At 40.7% G+C, this 20,841-nt stretch overlaps 1 protein-coding gene across 1 annotated transcript; it reads left to right on the top strand.

Annotated features, from left to right (window-relative positions):
- The first annotated feature begins 276 nt into the window (after positions 1 to 276).
- On the top strand, positions 277 to 8,947 carry LOC144889610 (uncharacterized). Its single transcript, XM_078770545.1, has 2 exons — positions 277 to 7,600; positions 8,059 to 8,947. Exon 1 carries the CDS (start codon positions 2,126 to 2,128, stop codon positions 4,115 to 4,117), a length of 1,992 nt encoding a protein of 663 aa, XP_078626671.1. The 5' UTR covers positions 277 to 2,125; the 3' UTR covers positions 4,118 to 7,600; positions 8,059 to 8,947.
- Positions 8,948 to 20,841: the final 11,894 nt, after the last annotated feature.

Genomic DNA, 20,841 nt, shown 5'->3' with positions numbered 1-20,841 from the left:
ATTAACATTTCCATTAAAATTATTTTGAATAATAAATATCATTAAACCCTTATACATTTCCTCCATACAAATAGTCTCTTCCCTTGTAAGAAATGGTGTATTATCATCATAATGCTTAACATTCATCTCTCTGATTAATCTTGCAAAGTAATTCATTTTTGGTTCTAATTTAAAGGAGTTATATATATATATATATTTATTTATTATCATTAATTAAAATTAAATCAAAGAAAATACATTGTTTATATGAACCCTCATTATTAAGCGCTATTCTACCACAATGGTGGCAGATTTCTAAATTATCATATGGAGAGTCTGGAAATTCTCAATCTCCTTCAGAATTTATCATATTTAAACAGTAAATTTTTACTTAAACTAAACACAAGTTTATTAGTTAATAAATACAATGTTTCAAAGCACAAAAGACAAATTTCAATCAATCTCTACTTATGGAAAGATATGGAAAAATATGTCAAAGATGTAAAATTGAATAAAGATGAATATGGGAATTTTTGGATTAAACCAATAATGGAGAATAGCATGAGCCCCTCTATTTCATTTAAAGGAAGAGCTCTAAATATGTCAGGAAAGACATCCATTAAAGTAAATCTAACAAAAGTTTCTCCTCTACTCCTGGCAATTTATTCAAAGCTTGAAAAAGTGATCCATCGCGATACTTTGAAAAAGAATGATAAGACCATCAACAATACTCGTGGAGAAATTTGTATTTACTTTAATAATCCAAAGGGTGTAGATCTACGTAAAATGAATGATGTTAATATTTCTGGTGAAATGTAATTTCGTTCTATGATAATTAGAGATTATTTTAAGATAACTTTCGATATAAAAAATGTAGTGATTGAATCCGTTAATGAAAGAAAGTATATTGGTATGGATGGAAAGGTTTTTTCTGCTAATTAAATATGAGTCATTACAGCAGTGAAGATTTTACTATTTCATTGAACTCGGACGATAGTGATGATAGTATTTCATTGAACTCGGACAATGGTGATGATAGTATTTCATTGAACTCAGATGATAGTTATGATACTAATAGTTTGTGCTCAAATGATAGTTATGAGAGTAGCTTTATTGATGACTCCGAGTATGATTCTGAGTATTCATGTGATAGTTATGACTCAGATGATTCTGAGTGATAAAGTGTTTTAGTTTAAGCACAGCGATATATATAAAACGGAGCTGTAAAGCTCAAAAGTGTTTTATTTTAAGCACAGCGATATATATAAAACGGAGCTGTAAAGCTCAAAAGTGATTGATTTTAAGCACAGCAATATATATAAAACACCACGTTTTCTCACGCTATAAATATGGTTTATTGTGATACTTGCGAGAAGGAAGTAAAATATTATAAACAACATATGCTCACAGCAAAACATACATACAACATTCTTCACAAACTTTCCCCTCTTCCACCTAAAACAAAATATTGTAAGGTCTGTAAAACAACCATCCTCAAGAAGGGGTTTAAAGCCCATCTTAAAACAAACAATCACTTGTCAAAATTGTTTACTATTAAGAATACTGATGGTTCTTTCAAAAATCATATCAGAATACGCATATTTGACTTTCATCCTCCTGGCCCCAACTCAATTGTTGAGGCTGTGGATATCATCAAACCCTCTGTGAAAGATTTTATTGAAAAGACTCTTATTGAGTTGAAATCAATCAAGTTCTATATGGGTATTAAAATGAAAATCTCAATAGAAGATCCATTCACTGGTGATGTTTTCACTGATACAGCTTACATGAGAACAGACACACACTTTATAACAACATACAATCAGGTCAATCCCGTTTATGATCAACTGATCAAACAAGAACAAGAACTTGAGCATACTATTACTGGAAGTGGTTTCAATATTGATGGAATACTGTTTTTGATATCCACGTTCTTAAATCTGACCCTCTTCACTCTGATTCATATATTGATCTACCTCCTGTGATTCAAAATAAAAAAGCTATTATTAATATTAAGAATAAGGATAATAAATGTTTCTTCTGGTCTATCCTAGCTCATCTTCTTCCATCCAACCATCATGTTGAACGAGTCTCCCACTATAATAAATTTGAGAGTGAACTGGATGTCCCTGATCTTGATTTCCCTATGACACTTAATGACATTTCAAAATTTGAGAAGAAGAATAATATATCCGTTAACGTTTACGGATTGACTGAGAAAAATAAAGTACAGATTCTGAAACTCACTGATGATCATAAATCTTGTCATGTTAACCTCCTGTCATTTAACTCTGATGAGAAATCACATTATGCATGCATTAAAGATCTTTCTAAATTGGTGTGCACACAAGTTAAGAGTGGGGGGAGTAAAGCATACGTTTGTGAACGGTGTCTTAACTCCTTCTACTCACAAGATAGGTTAGATAAACATATTGCATATTGTAGTGAACATGTGTCAATAGTAATTAACATGCCTAAGAAAGGATCAAAAATTTCATTCAAGGATGAGAAAAAAACATTAAAACATCCATTTGTCATATACGCTGATTTTGAAAGCATCTTGGAAAATATTGACACTGTTTCATCAAACCCAGAAGAATCTTACACAAACAAATATCAGAAACATACTCCTTGTGGTTTTTGTTATTATATTAAATCGTCTGTGGATAAGAAGTATAATAAGTTGGTAAAGTATAGAGGCCCAGATGCCCCAGAGGAGTTTGTGAAACGACTAGAAAAAGACTGTGTTCGATTAACCAAGATAATGAGAGAAACCAATAAACCAATGTCCATAACAAAAGAAGAAGAAAGAGAATTTGGGCAGCCAAAGGCTGTCTGCCATATTTGTGAGGAGAAAATTGGTGAAGATTTAAAGGTTAGAGATCATTGTCATCTCACTGGTAAATATAGAGGTCCGGCTCATCAAAGTTGTAATATTAATTATAAACTCCCCTCTTTCATTCCTGTCTTTCTTCATAACAATGCTCATTATGATACGCATCTATTGATCACGGAACTCTCAAAGACCTCTGGAAGTATCTCAGCAATTCCAAACACAGATCAGAAATATATTTCATTCACAAAAACAATTCATACCACTCCATTTACACAAATCAGATTCCTGGATACTTATAAATTCATGGCGTCTCCTCTTGCTACTTTAGTTAATAATCTCGATGATTTCCCATGTCTTTCAGAATATTACCCAGACTCTAGTCTATTGACACAAAAGGGAATTTACCCCTATGATTATATGGATTCATTTGAGAGATTTGCTGAGACAAAACTCCCTTCAAAGGATTCATTCTACAACCAACTCAACCATTCAAATATTTCAGATTCTGATTCCCAACACGCACAAGATGTTTGGAGCCATTATAATATTAACGATTTGGGTGAATATCATGATCTATATCTGAAAACTGATGTTCTTCTTCTAGCTGATGTTTTTGAGGCTTTCAGAACAATCTGCCATACTGGGTACGGGCTGGACCCTGCTCACTACTACACTGCCCCCGGACTGGCTTGGAGTGCGATGCTAAAGATGACCAAACAAGAGTTGGATCTCATAACGGATGTTGATATGCTTCTGATGATTGAGAAGGCAAAGAGAGGTGGCATTTCACAAGTGTGCTCAAAGAGATATGCTAAAGCAAATAACAAGCATATTCCTAATTATGATCCATCGGTAGAGAGCTCCTACCTGATGTATTATGATGCGAACAACTTGTACAGCTGGGCAATGTCTCAAGCACTTCCTTATGGTGAATTGAAGTGGTCAAAGGAAAAGCATTACAATCACATGCTAAAAAAGGTTCTTAACTCTTCACACCTTGATGATTCAGATTCTGGATATTATTTTGAAGTTGATTTGAAATATCCTGAGAAACTCCATAACCTCCACAAAGATCTTCCATTTGCTTGTGAAAAGGAAACACCAAAGAAAGAGTGGCTGAGTGATTATCAAAAATCATTTAGTGTAAAGCCTACAGAGAAACTGCTGACTACACTTTATGATAAGAAGAATTATGTTCTTCATCAATGCAATTTGAAACAGTGCATGGAGGCTGGATTGGAGGTTGAGAAAGTTCATAGAATCCTCAAGTTTAACCAGTCATTGGTTGAAATAATACATTGATTACAATACTAGGTGTCGGACTGAATCAAAGAATGATTTTGAGAAAGACTTTTACAAGCTGATGAACAATGCTGTATTTGGAAAGACGATGGAGAATGTCCGCAAGAGACAAAATATTCGTCTATCAACATCATGGAAACAAACTTCAAAATTGATCAACAGACCAAGCTTCTCCAGAGCAGAAATCTTCACAGAAAATTTTTGTGCTATACATATGATGAAAGAAAGTGTTGAAATGGACAAGCCAATCTACATTGGGACTACAGTCTTGATTTATCAAAGTCCTTGATGTATGATTATTATTATACTAACCTCAAACCAAGATATGAAAACAATGTGAGTTTGTTGTATATGGATACTGACAGTTTCATCCTAGAGATTAAGACTGATGATGTTTATTCTGAAATGAAGAAGGATCTTGCTGTATATGATACTAGTAATGAAACACCAGATAGTGAACTGTTTTCAACAAAGAATAAGAAGGTTATTGGAAAGTTTAAGGAAGAGATGGGAGGACATGTTATGACAGAGTTTGTGGGGTTGAGATCAAAAGCATATGCTTATAAATACAGACTTGGCATTTAATATGGAATTTTTTTTTGTGGGGGTGAACTTACTTTTCAAGATGTCTTAGAACCAAAAGTTCATTGGAATTATGTTGAAATTATTCTAGATTTTGTTAATGTGACCTTTAAAAGAAACAAAAACCACATTTGACATTTCGAAACAAATAAATTGATCCTTGAAAGTGATGTAAACTGATATCAAACTCAATTCATGGACAGTACTGTGTTAAACTTCTGTACGTTTTCCAGAAGTATCTCTTTATTTTGCACATTAGTCAAAAATTTTTTTAACAAAAACAAAAGTTAAATTACGGCTGGGATTACGGACAGTAAAATTACAGTTCAGTACTTCGTGTAACCCCCACGAGCATTCAGGAGAGCACGTACACATTGAGGCATGCTGTTCACGAGATTTGCCAAGGTTTGGACAGGAATCGCTTGCCATGCAGTGACAATAGCCTGCTGCAATTCACGTACAGAGGTCGGCTACTGGTCCAAGTGGTCGATTTGACGTGTTAATTCTGCACACAAGTTCTCTATCGGATCCATATCCGGGGACATGGCAGGCCACTCCATATGCTCTACACCACGGTCAGCAAGAAAGTGTTGGATCATGCGAGCACGATGAGTCCGTGCATTGTCATCTTGGAAGACAAAGTTTCCTCGAAAGGCTGCACGAGCAAATGGAAGCAATGTTTCTTCCAGAATGGCCCTGTACTTGAACTGGTTCAGGTTTCCATTCAGAACAACCAGGTCAGTTTTGCCCCTGCATGAAAAGCAGCCCAAACGGTCAACCCACCACCTCCAGCTTGGACTGTTGGCACTGTACAATCTTTGTTGTACGCTTCATGCATTTGTCTGCACACTCGGACGCGGCTATCTTGACGATAGACCAGAAATCTAGACTCGTCACTGAAGATCACGTGTTTCCAGTGTCCTGGCTGCCATTGACGGTCCTCTCTGGCCCACTGCAATCGGCGCTGGCGGTGTTGTCTGGTCAGGTGTGGCTTTCTCAGGGGACGCCTGGCACGATAGCCTGCTTGAACCAGTCATTGGTTGACTAGCCTTCTGGATACAGGCACATTTGTCAGTTGCTGCCAATCAGCCTGAAGCCGATTAGCTGATTTGGTACGGCCATTGTGGACTAACCGGTGCAGCTGGCGATCATCCCTCCTTGTGGTTCTGCGGGGACGTCCTGGCCTCGGTATTGGAGTAGGGACACCCCTCTGAGCATTTCCTTTCAGGATCTTTGACACCTGACCTTGAGTGATGCCATACTGCCGAGCAATAGCACGCTGTTTCATGCCGTAATTTTATAAAGCCACCACTCCATGACAAACAGCATGTCGAGTTGACGGACCATCTCCAGAGGAAGCGGCAATAACTTTTGGAGATGTGCAGCAGTTGTTTTCCACTAATACAGAATGCAACAACCCTTGTATACCCGACTGTGAAGCCAACCATCAAATGCACCTGTCCGTACATTTTTCCACGCCACCTGTGATATAATCCTGTTGTTGACTTATTGCTATGACAGACAATCAGTGACATGGTTCTTTTAACAAAGAAATCACCAAAGTGTAAAAGAAACTCGCCCGATTGATATACTGAGTTAAGAAAGTAAACCCAAGTCAAGAAAAAAAATATATTCCATATTAAATGCCAAGTCTTTATATCGTGGGAGGAATTGAAAAGACGGATAAGAAGTTAAAGGGGGTTAAAAAGGGTGTTATTAAGGAGACTATAAATTTTAGTGATTATTATGATTGTTTGAAAACTAAAAAGGGATCATTTAGGAAGATTAATGGAATTAGGAGTTATAAACACGATATATATACGGAAGAGGTAAACAAACAAGCATTGAGTGCCTATGATGATAAAAGGTACATTTTAAAGGGTGGAATTGATTGTATTCCATTCGGATTTAACAAAGTATAAATGATAGAAGATAGTTGTTATCAAACTAAAGAGTGGAGGAAAAGCCAAAATTGGTACAAGAATGGAAAACAAAATGAATGTGAAAAGTACTAGATTGATTTGTTAGAAACGTTAATGGGAGTTCCTATTGAGAAGACTGATCAAAGATTGAATCTTAAGATGGGAGTTCTAGAAGGAGGAAGGAAAAGTATTTATGAATGGTCTGAGAACTTTGATAGACGCCACATCGTTGGAGGACAGACCATCTATTATAATCTCAAAATGATTTGTGGATCTGGTGGCGCACAGACTCGATCATTGAGGGAAATTTTTCACTTTATAAAGGCACAGAGACTGAATAGCGATCGGGTTCTGTTTGTGAATATATTGGATGGAGATGAGTCGAGTAGGAGTATAGATTGATTAAAGAAAATGATGAATGACAAAATATTTGTTGGATTAACGAAAGAATGGGCAGAGAATTGATCTCTACGTTCAGAGAGGGTAGACTGATCGAGTGATCATAGGGTTAATGATAGAATGATAGAATGACCATAGGGTAGAATGATCGAATGATCATAGGGTTAATGATAGACTGGGTAGATTGATGATCATAGGGAGAAAAGAGGGCATTAGAAAAAAGGGTAAGATTTTGGGGTGGGAGAGCGGGTAGATTGGAAAACCCCATGTAAATAGATGGGATGGTCTAGTGGTTCAGGATCACCATTATTGATCTACTCCCTTGATTACAGTGTGTTGGAACAAATTGATAAATCATAGGATGTTGATGAGAATAGGAACAAATGTGGAATCACGATAGAAAGACTTTTATGATGACATGAATACCGAGATTAAAAGATTGAATCAAGTAATGTTGTAAATGAGTACAGTAGAGTTAAGATAATGGCATAACGAAAATGTTATGAATTGTGTCAGTTTTACAAGATCAGGGAACTCATATCACCACAAGCTACACACCATGAAAATTAAAGTGATGAAGGTACATACTAGTAGATACCACTAAACCATTAATTACTCTTTTTTTGTTTTTTTTAAGGGGGGAGGAACTATGATAATGGATGCATTATGCATAGTTTGTTTGTTTGCAAAATTTGTTGGGAATTAGATATTCCTGTTTGTGATTTTAATCATATATACTCATTATTAATGCATTTATTTTCTTTGAGTAGTATTAAAATAACTGCATGAGTTTAATTTTTCAAATTATATTAACCTGAAAGCAACTTTAAATGCTATTCTTAGTTTAGTAGTCAAAATACATACCTGATTTGGATATTATTCGTGTGAAGTATATAAATGAATATAACTTTTTGAATGTTTTGAGGAAAACAATAAATTGTCAAATGTGAAGCTGTAATAAGATATACATGATTAGTTAATACATGGTAATTTCATGCCAAGATGTACCCTATCTGATTCAGTGTGTGTGGAAAGCAGATAAAGATGTACACTGTAATCACATCATCTCAAATGATGTGATAACGGCAATTGGGAAGAAGTTCGAGAAAGAAAATTTGTGGCTAAAAATGAAGTTAATCTTGGCATACACCCTCCTTCTCAAAGAATGATGAAGACATTCTCCTTTGCAAGATTGAAGATGGATGTTTACCTTCACCAAGGAAAATTTATGTGACCATTTGCCTGGATCACATTGCAACGTATGGAAGAAAGGCAATCACTTACTTTTGTTCGAAAGCCTCGAACATTCATCACGTCAGTAATTGCAGGACAACATTTTACCTGCAACTTCTACTGGATGCGGTGACGTGTGTCATTGCTCTACCAACTTCCGGGGAACCAGCGTGGAGCCGTAAGCGAACGGCTGTGCTTCTTCCTTTACAACGGCTGTGCACAATTCTGCTGGTTGCTCCTGGTATGGACCATGAACAACTTGAACACCATGGTCCTAAAATCGTTGTGGATGCATCTGGCATCTCTGTTCCACATCTTGCTGGTCAACCAACATCACATCAATACTTGCTTCCCACTCATGATGAGTGAGGAGGCAAGTCGACCACAACTGGACGAAGGCCTTGTTCAAGAACTACTATGGCTCACAGCAAGAGTGGCAAGGGTGCTACATGCAGAGCAGGGTCAGTTTATGACTCCGCTCAGCTATTACAACAGCGGAACCCTACACGAAATAGTGGAGGTGCTATGAAGACATCAGAAGAAAATGTTTCATACTTGAATTTCAAACACAAGTGATCAGCCTCTTCTTTTCAAACAAAAGTCAACATTTCTTTTGAAGCAAAACGTATTGCCAAATGTTGCAGATGCTTTATTATTTTAAAATGGTAAATTAAAATTGTTGTGTCTTGGTGAAGGTGAAGTGTTGTTTGCAGAGATATTTGTGATGCAAATGAAATGAACTGAATTATCAATATGGAAAGAGTCAACGAACAAAGAAATATTTTGTGATCAGATTCTTCCAGGATGACGGTGTATGCCTTACGGATTGAAAATTGGATTACCAAATTTGTGGCTTGAATATTTAGTAGGTAGTTGTTTAAATTAATTGTTTTAATTTAACAAAAGCGAAAAAAAAAAATTTCTTTTTTTTTGTATACTGAATCGAGGCTCGTGAAAGAGCTAACATTTATTTCACAAACAAATCAACAAGACAAACAAAACAAAAAAGAGGGAGCGGAAGACAAGATGGGGAGAGAAGGGGAGGCACACAAACACAACATTTGAGAGCAGGGACAAGTGTGGGAGGGAGAAGGCTTGGGGGGAGGAGGTGTGGGAAGGGGGGGGGGGTGGAGAGGTATAAAACACAAGGAGACCAAGGAATTCCAGGACAGAAGTTGGTATTTCAAAAAAAAAGTGTAGGATTTTGGGTGAAATTAGCGGGGGCAGAAAAGATCAAGGTTTTGGATGGGGGAAGATAAGAGATGGTGGTGAACAGCTGTTTTAAAGACCTGGAGGGTGGAGTGGGATTGAAGAGAGTGAGGGAGTTTGTTGCAGAGGTGGGAGAAAAGAGGAATGAAGGAGTGAAGGTGAGCAGAAAGTCTTGATTTTGGCAGTTTAACCATAAGAGGGTTGCAGGCAGATCTTGTGCGACCTGTAGGAATATTTAGGGGACAGAGCCCAGAGAGAGCTGGGGGGGGGCAAGGCCAGAGAGGAGTCGGTAGAAGACAGAAAGACCACCAACCTGCCTGCGGTGAGTGAGTGAAAGGCCCTTGGAGTTAGCTTCATCGCGGGAGATTCCAATGATTCTGAATGCTTTGGTTTCAACAGCGTGAAGACGAGCTAGGTGTGAGGCAGGAGCACCAGACCATAGAGCTGCGGGGAGAGCAGTATTCCATAGAGCTGCGGATGAAAGCATTGTAAGTGGTGAGGAGGTCAGATGTACCAAGGAAGGACTTTGCATGACGGAGGATGCCCAGACGGCGCCTGGCTTTGGAGGCCAGATTTGAAATGTGGTTTTCCCAGGAAAGATCATGGCAGATAGTGAGACCCAAAAGCTTGAGTGACAGAACTTCTTGGAGAGGATTATTCAGAAAGTGGATGGGAGGGTTGTCCAGTCGGTATTTTCGGAGAGACATCGTAAGAGTGTGAGATTTGACAGGATTGAAAGACATGTTCCACTTGTTTGCCCAGTCTGTGATTTTGTCCAGGTCTGCAGAGAGTGAGGAGGCTGCAGACTGCCGATCTGAGGGATGAGGAATGGAGCGACAGAGAGTAGAGTCGTCAGCAAAGAGATCGAGAGGATTTTCAAGAGAGTCAGAGAGATCATTGATGAAGACCAGAAAAAGCACAGGGCCCAGAACACTGCCTTGGGGATCTTCAGACTGAACAGGAAGAGGAGATGAGAGAAACCCATTCAGGGCCACACGTTTACTACGACTGGAGTGGAAGTCCGCCAGCCATGCATTTGGTGAGCAGAGCGGGGTGCCAGACCATATCGAAGGCACGTGAAATGTCAAGGGAGACAGCTCTAATTTCCTGTTTGGTGTTGAGGACCTCCATCCATTGTTGAGAAAGCAGAGGCAGCATGTCCAGAGTAGAGTGACCAGGTCTGAAACCAAATTGATGGTCAGAGATCAAGCCATTGGAGAAGAGGAATGATTTCATATCTGAAGCAATGATGGATTCCATGACTTTGCTGGTAATTTTGAGAAGGCTGATTGGTCTGTAGTTGCTAGGATCTGTTTTTGCACCTTTTGTGCAAAGTGGTGATGTTGGCTGATTTCCAAGCAGATGGCGGATGACCTTGAGCAAAAGAGAGGGTGAAGAGAACAGAGAGAGTGAGTGAAAGAGTGGAAGAACATGATTTTAGGACCCGTGGGCTGATGCCGTCAGGACCAGTTGCAGAATCAGAGTCGAGGGTTGACAGACACTTTTCCACCTTGTCAGGAGGAAAGGATATAGAGTCCAAGAGCAGTTGGGTACGACTGGGTACGGTGGGTACAGAGAGGGATGGGTTTGGGACACAAGATTTAGAGGCAAACACAGAGTTGAGGCATTCAGCTTTTTCACGTGCGGAGTCAGCCGTGTAGCCGTTTGAGGTGAGGGAGGGGATGGAGCGGGAACAAACACCAGAAACAGATTTGACCAGACGCCACCAGGATTTGGAAGAGGGAGACAGATAAGAGAGTTCGGTCTTAAGAACGGAGAGATATTGTTTCCTGGCTCTCCTGAGGGTGGACGCACACTTGTTTCGGGCTTTGTGAAAGGAAATGAGATTTCCTTCCGCTGGATTTGCTTTACAGGAGACGAAAGCAAGTTGTTTCTGGGCAACAGCCTCACCACAAGATTCCGTGTACCATGGACGGGAGGAAGGGTATGACAACTGAAGACGAGATGGGATAAATCTGTGCATGAGAGAGAGCAATTTACTTTGGAAGAATTCCCAGGATGAGTTGATGTCAGAGGTGGTAGAGATGGGACACCAGTCCAGATGATTGATGGCTGCTTGAAGACTGTGCCAGTTGGCCTGAGTGAAATGCCAGACTCGTCGACGCTGAGGAGGCTCTCAGAAAATGGTCAGAGAGATGTCCACTTTAACAGGCACATGATCAGATGAGCCGATTGGAGGAGAAGAAGAGCAGCAGACATATTCAGGGAAGTTAGTCATAACCAAGTCCAGAAGAGAAGATGCTCCGTTGACTGAGATCCGGGTTGGGAAACTGACAGATTGTGTCAGTCCCAGTGAGTCGCAGAAGTCCTTTGCTGAAGAGCCATGGCTGGTGAGAGAGGTACCCACACCCAGACAACTGGCATGGTGACAATTGAAATCACCACATATGAGGAAGAGAGAGTTGGGATGGGTAGATAGAAGTTTGTCCATATTATCAGACAGCGAGATGTAGATTGAGTCATCACTGTTTGATGGACGGTACAACACACATATGAACAAAAGGTGGGAGCGAAGGGGAAGTCGTAGCCAAAGGTATTCCTGGGGGTGAGGTGGAGAGAGGGCAGTGGAGGGCGAGTGAGGAAGAGTTTTTTAAATAAAGATAGCAACCCCACCTCCAGGACGAGGCTCAGGTCTATCATACTGGAGGAGGGAGTAACCTGGGAGAGATACCAAGGAATCAGAGACATCATGAAGGAGGAAAGTTTCTGTTAAGTAGATCACATCTGGTTTGTCAGAAGCAACCTGTATGGAGAGATCAGTCAAGTTTGAGCGAAGGCCCCGGATGTTTGAGGTCCATGCCGTTACTGAAGAGGAAGGGGGAGCATCGGATACAGAACAGGGGGGGTGGGGAGAGGTAGGGTAAGATGCCGAAGAGGAGGAAGAGGTAGGGAGAGCTGTTGAAGGTGTGTCAGAGATTTCAGAGATTTCAGAATAGCTTGGAGAAAGGGAAGAATGGGGCGGACAAAAGGTTTGATGGAGATTGGGTGAGGCACAGTGAGGTGTTTTTTGAGGAGGGGGAAGAGCGGGGCAGAAGGTTGGGGGAGATGAAGGTGAAAGTTGGAAGGGGGAAGAAGCAGGGAGGACGCTTTGAGGAGGAGGGGTGAGAGGGGAGTCTAGGAGGGGAGGAACGAGGGAGAGTCTCGGAGGGGAGGGGTGTGGGGGGAGTTTAGGAGGGAGGGGATGGAAGGGGCAAGGGGGGAGATTTGAAAGGGATGAGTGATGGGGAAGATTTGGAGGGGAGGGGCAAGGGGGTAGATTTGGAGGGGAGGGGTGATGGGGACGTTTTGGAGGGGAGGGGTGATGGGGAAGTTTTGGAGGGAAGGGGTGATGGGGAAGATTTGGAGGAGAGGGGCAAGGGGGAAGATTAGAAAGGGATGGGTGATGGGGAAGATTTGGAGGGGAGGGGCAAGGGGAAATATTTGAAAGAGATGGGTGATGGGGAAGATTTGGAGGGGCGGGGTAAGGGGGTAGATTTGGAGGGGAGTTGTGATAGGGAAGTTTTGGAGGCGAGGGGGGATGGGGATGTTTTGGAGGGAAGGGGGGACGGGGAAGATTTGGAGGGGAGGGGTGAGATTGGATTTTGAAAAGTGTACGATTCATGGGAAACGAACTTTTTTTGCAAAATGAGTTCGAGACCTTCGAGTCAAAAATATGTTTGAGGACGCTGAAGGAGGGGTGGAGGGCTGGAGAGTTTTGGGAATGTAGAAAAGAGGAACTGTAAGAGATGGTATTTTTTTTTGGAATGAATAGATTTGGTGAGCAAGACGAAAGCATCCTTTTATAGGAGAAGAAGAAAAAGGTGTTATAATATATGACAGAATACAGTTCTTCAGGGGAGAGATTAAACATTTCTAACCACGTGATCGCGTGATCACGAACAACGTGAACGAAGCACGAACGAACAAATAAGAACAACAAATAAACGAATATGAACTGAGAAGGAAATGTTTTTTTTTTGGGGGGGGGGGGGGGTATGAGTAGAGATATTAAACAAGGAAGTATGGGGTGAAGGACTGGGACGAAACAGAGAACGGAAGTAATTGCAGTGCATTTGACGAACCGCTGAGAGAAAACAAAACCACAATGTCAGAGACGGTAGCCTAAGCCTACTCGTACGAGTACTAGGCCTCAGAATACGCGACACGAATTAACCGACGATTGTGTATACATGTACGAAAAATTAACACCGAAAATTTTCCTAAAGACACGCTATAGGTACACACACCGAAATATAGATACAGTTTCGACAAAAACACAATTGTGAAAAAATTACTTAGCCTCGAAAGCGTGAGCGCATGGAACAGCTTCTAAAAACGTGACCTCCAATCTAGCGCATGCGCATGTCCAAATTGAGGAACGATAGAAGATTTCTATATTCGTTAGGGTTGGCGAGTTATGCAAGTAGTTAAATTGTACTTCAATGTGAACTTTGTTCTTAAAGCATGCAAGGAAATGTGCAAAGAACTTCGACCAAGCAGTCAACCATCTGTGAGATGACCCAGTAACTTCAAAGGATGTGAACGTGGAGTTGGAATGTATCCCACCATTATTGGGACGTGGGGAGGGATTTTATCAGTTATTTGTGTCCTCCGTAATGATAAACATATGGAGTTTGGTGCCCGAAAGGCTGGCGTTAAGTGACTTCGGAATTCCAATGGAGCGAGATCAAAGCAGCTAAGATCTATTTAATGGAACACTCCGAGTCTTCGAGAGAGAATTCTCCCATGAAACGATGCGTCGTGTTTTTTGTTTGCAAAATATAACTGTATTTTCGTGTAACTACTCTCTGCAAGATTAGTAATAAATCTCGATTTGAACTGAGTGAGTCTCGTGGAGTCTGCTTGAGTTTTGGCTGAGAGAGGTGTCCAAAAGATGCCACAACAGTTTTATATTCATTATATAATATTCAATTATTTTCTTCATTTGGCATAGTCTAATTCTTATGGATATAATTTCATCATTGAAAGAAACCATACGATGATCCTGATCGGGTATCTTAAAATTTACTTTAGAAATGTTTTTTTCTGAGACGGGTAAATAGGAGAGATTCTTTGGTTCCGTATTGAATTTATAACCTGTTGGGGTTGAGTAAGCGCTGAATGAAAATATTATTTGTTTTTACTCCATCATCATAAGCACCATCAACTAAATCACAGTTAATCAACACCGAATTTATACCTGAGGATATGTCAACGGCGTTATCACTGTAAAACGTATTATTATCTTCAAGCTTTTTTGCGGAGAAACCTAACATCTCTCGGAATGAATTATTAATCGTGAAATCTATTTTATAATTATTTTAAAGTCTAATAGTTGATTTTGATGTGTTTTTGAGTACCTATTTCAATATTTTTAGGTTCATCACGTTTTTCTTTCATAGTGCGTGAAATTTCTAAACATAGTACAGGAATCTCATCAGCTCTGGGGTGTACTTAGTTTTATATCCACTTCCCGGATTATAACTAAACTTGTTATTTTTTTCTGTGATATTAAACAGGGTATTATAGGTTTCCATAGACAATAACGCCGCTTCATATTCTTTTGCGGGATCAAGTTGCATCGGGTATGGTAATGAAGCCGTGTGATCACTCGCTGTAAAATCAAATCTAAGAGTTGTGCTTCTCATTTTATTATATGTGAGATAAAAGGTCTTTGTATTGCCATTTATTAATTATTTTTCTGTTCATCAACTGATCTAGAATGGCTGATGTTTCATTAAAACAATTGTTGTTTCCCGCCTCCTTACTGCCTAACAAAAGCAATAGTCTATTAACCAATTGTGGCAAGTCGCGTGGAATAAAACTAACACCCGAACCAAGCTTACTTAAAGCAGTAAGAATATCGACTTCCTTCTTATTCTTACTAACTGTACTAACAACAGAACCCCCATAATCAAGCGCGTTTAGTAACAATATATACACCATCTTCCACATTTTCCATGTCAAGTGGTTCCTCAAAATATTCTGAATTAGCATACCCTGCTTTTGTGAGAAGAAACATTAATCTGGGAGTTAATCTAACAGGATGTCTGTCAGAACTTAAGAATGTCAAGTTATCATTAACTATCCGTACCATTTTGCTAACAAGGAAAAACTGATATCCTTGTCCTTTATAAATGAGACCCGCTTTGGTTTTTGAACCTGGCAAATATTCACTGTTTAGAATAGCGTTCACAACATATTTAGGAGGTTGATTTATCTTCTCAAGTTGTTGGCGTGCTTCTTGTGCTTCTATAACTCCGAGCTCTTGCTCTGCCTCTTGTCTCAAATTTGCTAACTCTTGATGTTGTTTGGGAGTATATGTTATCGCGGGAACTTGAAACATAACCGCCTTTTGTTCGGAAGATTTTAAAATAGGTTTAAAAAACTTCTCTTGTTTTCTTTCAAATACGTCTTCACCTAATAGTTTTTGTTTCCGTTTATTCTTTTCCCCCTCATGTTGTTTAACAACTTTTGAAAGTAATTGGTTATATTCCTTAAATTTTATTGCTCGTTCTTTGGCGTTCATTTTATTGATGCAGAGATATTATTAGTTATTATATCATCTTCTTTAACAACAATATATTTATATTTTTCCCCCGTATGTTTCATAGGTCCCTCAAATTCCTTTTTGGTACATAATGTAGAACAATTATCTCTCCAAAAATTATTTATATCGATTGAATTTAGTTTGAATAAAATAAAAGTATAAGCATTGTTTCTAATTGAGCGATGAGGGAGTTGAAAGTATGATTGACTGAGATAAATACAATTACAAGAAGAATGCCGCCCCATTGTATAGAAGCTATCCATAACCGTTTGATTTCTCTCATTAACACAATCATCAAAGATAACGAGGTTCTTTTTTGTTTCATTTAAATCTTAGGGTAAAGGTATATCATCCGTATTATCAGTGAGAATACAAGTTATGGGCGCAGACGATGTGGGTTTTGATTTCTCCTTACCTTTTGGAGGAGTGTCACAAAACAGTTGTATTACATCTTCAATGTTGAACTTATTTAGTTTGTGTTGAAGCCTGATTATATCTTCTTTTTTAAGTCCCGCATTAAAACCTTTTGATAGTAGTTGATACTCTGGTTGAAAACTAGACTTTGTGAAAATTATTACATTTTCATAATCTAAAAAATCTGAAGTAAGGAGCATCTTTAAAAGTAAACAGGTTTTCCCACATCCGCTTGAACCAACTATTAGACACCGTAATTAATTTGGGAGGTTCTTATGATTATAAAATTTTATCTTGCTTTCCCACATGGGTAAAAAAATCATCTATTTTAAATGGGGCTGAAAATATATAGCGGTTAATCATTCATCCTGTGTGTTGTTATCCCTATTATAATTGTGTATACATATTAGAAGTGACTCAACCAACTGTCTCATTGAGTTGAATATATCTTGAAATATTTTTAAAATGGTTTCGTCCATTTTATATACCCAAATAAAAAAATTCAATTTTTTATTTTTATAATTATTTTAGTGAAAATCAAGATAATCGAGGAAATCAGAAATTTTACACATTTTGGAAATTTTGGGAAATTTCGGAAAAATCGTGACAATCGAGAAATTCGAGAAAATGTGAAAATTGAGAAATAAATAAATAAATAATTCGACCATTTCTGGTTTGTAATCCACAACTTCCTGTTTTTGGGGCAAGGGGGATATGGGCATTCTGCTCCTGGCCTGGTCTGGTCTGGATCTCTCCTTTTCTATGTACTTATGTGCTTTGGTAATCTTTGAGTATTTTACATCATCTTCTTTATCATGTATCAAAAGTTGATATGCGTTAAATTTCTCATATTTTTAATAGTTTTTAATTTAGTATTGAACGTCTCATATTCCGTTTTAAAGTTTTTAATAATATTATTATTGATGCTAATAATATCAATGCACATTTTATTAGTCCCCTACCGGTGTTCACCGGAGGGGACTATAGGTTTGCACGCCGTTCCTCCGTCTGTCCATCTGTCAGTCCGTCAGTCCGTCAGTCCGTCAGTCCGTCAGTCCGTCAGTCCGTCAGTCCGTCAGTCCATCAGTCCATCAGTCCGTCAGTCTGTCAGTCAGTCTGTCAGTCCATCACGCAAAGAACAGTTTTCCGGGCTTTTTTTTCTAAACTCTTAATGCTAATGATTTCAAACTTGGTACATGGTTTCCTCATGATAAGTTACAGATCAAGTTCGAACTTCACGAGATATCGATCATTTTTGACAAAGTTATGGCACCTTGGTTATTCTAGAGTTCTCCTCAAGCCGCACCGCGTGCCCTCAGCCTCGTCTCGTGAACGTCAAAAGCACGACACAGCGCACGCTTTTGGGAGGGGCGGAGCCAAGCCAAGCAACATATATATACACATCGATCATTGATTGTGTAGCGGAAAATATAATAAATTACTGATATTTAGCGACTCGAAAGGTTTTTTTTTTTGTTTGTTTGTTTTTTTTTGTATACAAGATCGAGGCTCGTTGTGTTGATGTTGCTCAACTCGTTAGGGTGGCATAGTTCCGAAACCGAAGGATCGGTAACCGACACAATTTCAGTCTTCGAGGCCGGCCGATAGGCAAAGTGTGACCAGAAGGGACGAGGTTCTCCTGACCACGTGGCCCTCGACTTGGTGGGGTTTGTCCGCACAATGTGGGCGCTTTCAGGATGAACTTTAGCCGGGGAGCATTTGGGCGCCCCGGTCTGATACTGCCGCCCATGCGCAGAAAAACTTGTGAGTGCATGTGGGTCCCGGCGGTCCCACTGGCCTAGCGCTACCATGTTTAGACAGCGGAATCTGTCCCCGGGCACCGGCACCTACTCCCGGAAGTTTGAGAGAATAGCGGCGCCAGGCATGGTAGGACACCCGCGGAGCCCCGGCGGACCAGGGATGCGCGAGCCTACGCGTTAGCGTGCTACGGCGGAATCAACGGCTTCGGCCACGGTCGGGCCGATACTCGGCCCGGTCGCACCGGGAATGAACTGGTTCGATGCCCGCGCTGGAGAGGTCGCGGGCGACTGAGATGTATTAACAAATTAATTAAATAATTTGAGACGTCCGATTTCTAGTGTTTGGAAATTTGGAAGAGCTTGACCCTAGCCTTTCCCTTGCGAGGGCAAGGAGGAACTTAACGCTTGACACTTAAGCTTAGTTTGAAGTACACCCTGACCAGCGCTCACGGTGGGATGGCAAGGCAACCAGAAGGAACGAGGTTCTCCTGACCACGTGGCCCTCGATCTGGGAAGCGAGAGGCATTCCATTAGTGGACGCGCCCCTCACGCCCGACTTTTGGGCGGCCCCGGCAGGCCGTTTGTTTTGACGTTCCGTGACAGGCCCCGCACCCCCACCTCCGGGCCGACCGGGCGACCGGAATGAATCCTGGTGTCCCGATCCGAACCTTCAGAGCGGGCCGGCTGCGGAGTGCCTGGCACCCCGTACCTGCACTTTCCGTCCCTGCGGTCCCAAATACCGGAACCACCCGAATACCACTTTATTCGACAAAATGAGGTGCGGCCTACATCTAGGCAAGGCCGCGTGACGTCATCGCGCTTTCACCTTAAAAGACTTATTTGATATAAGTTAATATTTTGATATAAGCCTTAGAAAACCAACCCTATAGAAGTCAATACCTCCAACGACACAGGCGCGCATTCGTGCCGCGTGACGTGGTGACATCATCGCGCTTTCACCTTAAAAGACTTATTTGATATAAGTTAATATTTTGATATAAGCCTTAGAAAACCAACCCTATATAAGTCAATACCTCCAACGACACAGATGCGCATTCGTGCCGCGTGACGTGGTGACGTCATCGCGTTTTCACCTTAAAAGACCTATTTGATATAAGTTAATATTTTAAATTAGTCGGTCAATTTTTGCCCAATCTTTGCTAAATAAAGGTTGTCTTTACTTACCTGGTGGTGTTCCTATCCACCACAAGTAACCCGGTGCAATAATCGAAAACCGATTTGAAATGGCCCCTCGCTACGATTTTCCACGATCACATTTTATTTTCACGTACTTCAAATCGACGGATTTTTACCAAATAAAATACCTCACTCAATGCACTGATGTCGTTTTTGCGGCAGAAGTGAAAACAGATTCTAATTTGGAAATAAAACGAAGGCGTGCACAATGTAACAAAATCTCCTCAGAATCCAAAGTCGTGCCGCGGAACGTGGTGACGTCACGTTGACGTGACGTGCTCGTTGTGTTGAAAGAGCGAACATTAATCACACAGAAAGACAAACAGACACATAAAACAAATAACATCGGGAGCGGTAGACAAGATGGGGAGAGAGGGGGAAGGACACAAACACAACATTTGATCAACGATCAACGACCAACGATCAAACACAACAAACAAACACAACAACACAACACAAACACAACACAACACAACACAACACAACACACAACAAACACAACACAACAACAACACAACAAACACAAACACAACACAACAACAAACACAACAACAAACACAACACAAACACAACACAACACAACACAACACAACAAACACAACATTTGAGAGCAGCGACCGAGAGACATGGAGACATGGAGACATCGAGACATGGAGACATCGAGAGATCTGTGGGAGGGAGAGGGCTTTGGGGGGAGGCATGTGAAGGGGGGTGGGGGTGGGAGAGGTATAAACATATGGACACTGCCAGGACTTCCAGGAAATAAGTTGGAATTTCAAACAAGGTGGATCTGGGGTGAATTAGTGCGGGTAGAAAAGATCAAGGTTTTGGATGGGGGAAGATAAGAGATGGTGGTGAACAGCTGTTTTAAAGACCTGGAGGGAGGAGAGGAGAGAGAGGTTTTAAAGACCTGGAGGGATTGAAGGGAGTGTGGGAGTTTGTTCCAGAGGCGGGAGAAAAGAGGAATGAAAGAGTGAAGGTGAGCAGAGAGCCGAGATTTCGGCAGTTTAACCATCAGAGGGTTGCTGGCAGATATTGTGCGACCTGTAGGAATATTTGGGGGACAGAGCACAGAGAGAGCTGGGGGAGCAAGGCCGGAGAGGAGTCGGTAGAAGACAGAAAGACCACCTACCTGCCTGCGGTGAGTGAGTGAAAGGCCCTCAGAGATAGCTTCATTGCGGGAGACTCCAATGATTTTGAAAGCTTTGGATTCAACAGCGTGAAGCCGAGCCAGGTGTGAGGCAGGAGCACCAGCCCATAGGGGAGAACAGAATTCCATTGAGCTGCGGATGAAAGCCTTGTATGTGGTGAGGAGCTCAGGTGTGCCGAGGAAGGACATTGCACGACGGAGGATGTCCAGTCGGCGACTGGCTTTGGAGGCCAGCTTGGAAATGTGGTTTTCCCAAGAAAGATCATCAGATCAGAAAGATCAGAAAGATCATTCCTTTCATCCCGCGG

Source organism: Myxine glutinosa, chromosome 1 (assembly GCF_964187855.1).
Source record: "Myxine glutinosa chromosome 1, kmMyxGlut1.1, whole genome shotgun sequence".
Lineage (NCBI taxonomy): Eukaryota > Metazoa > Chordata > Myxini > Myxiniformes > Myxinidae > Myxine > Myxine glutinosa.
This window is presented reverse-complemented; position numbering and strand designations above follow the sequence as displayed.

Coding starts and splice junctions, on each gene's coding strand:
- LOC144889610 (XM_078770545.1), top strand. CDS start 2,126: ATGACACTTAATGACATTTCAAAATTTGAGAAGAAGAATAATATATCC.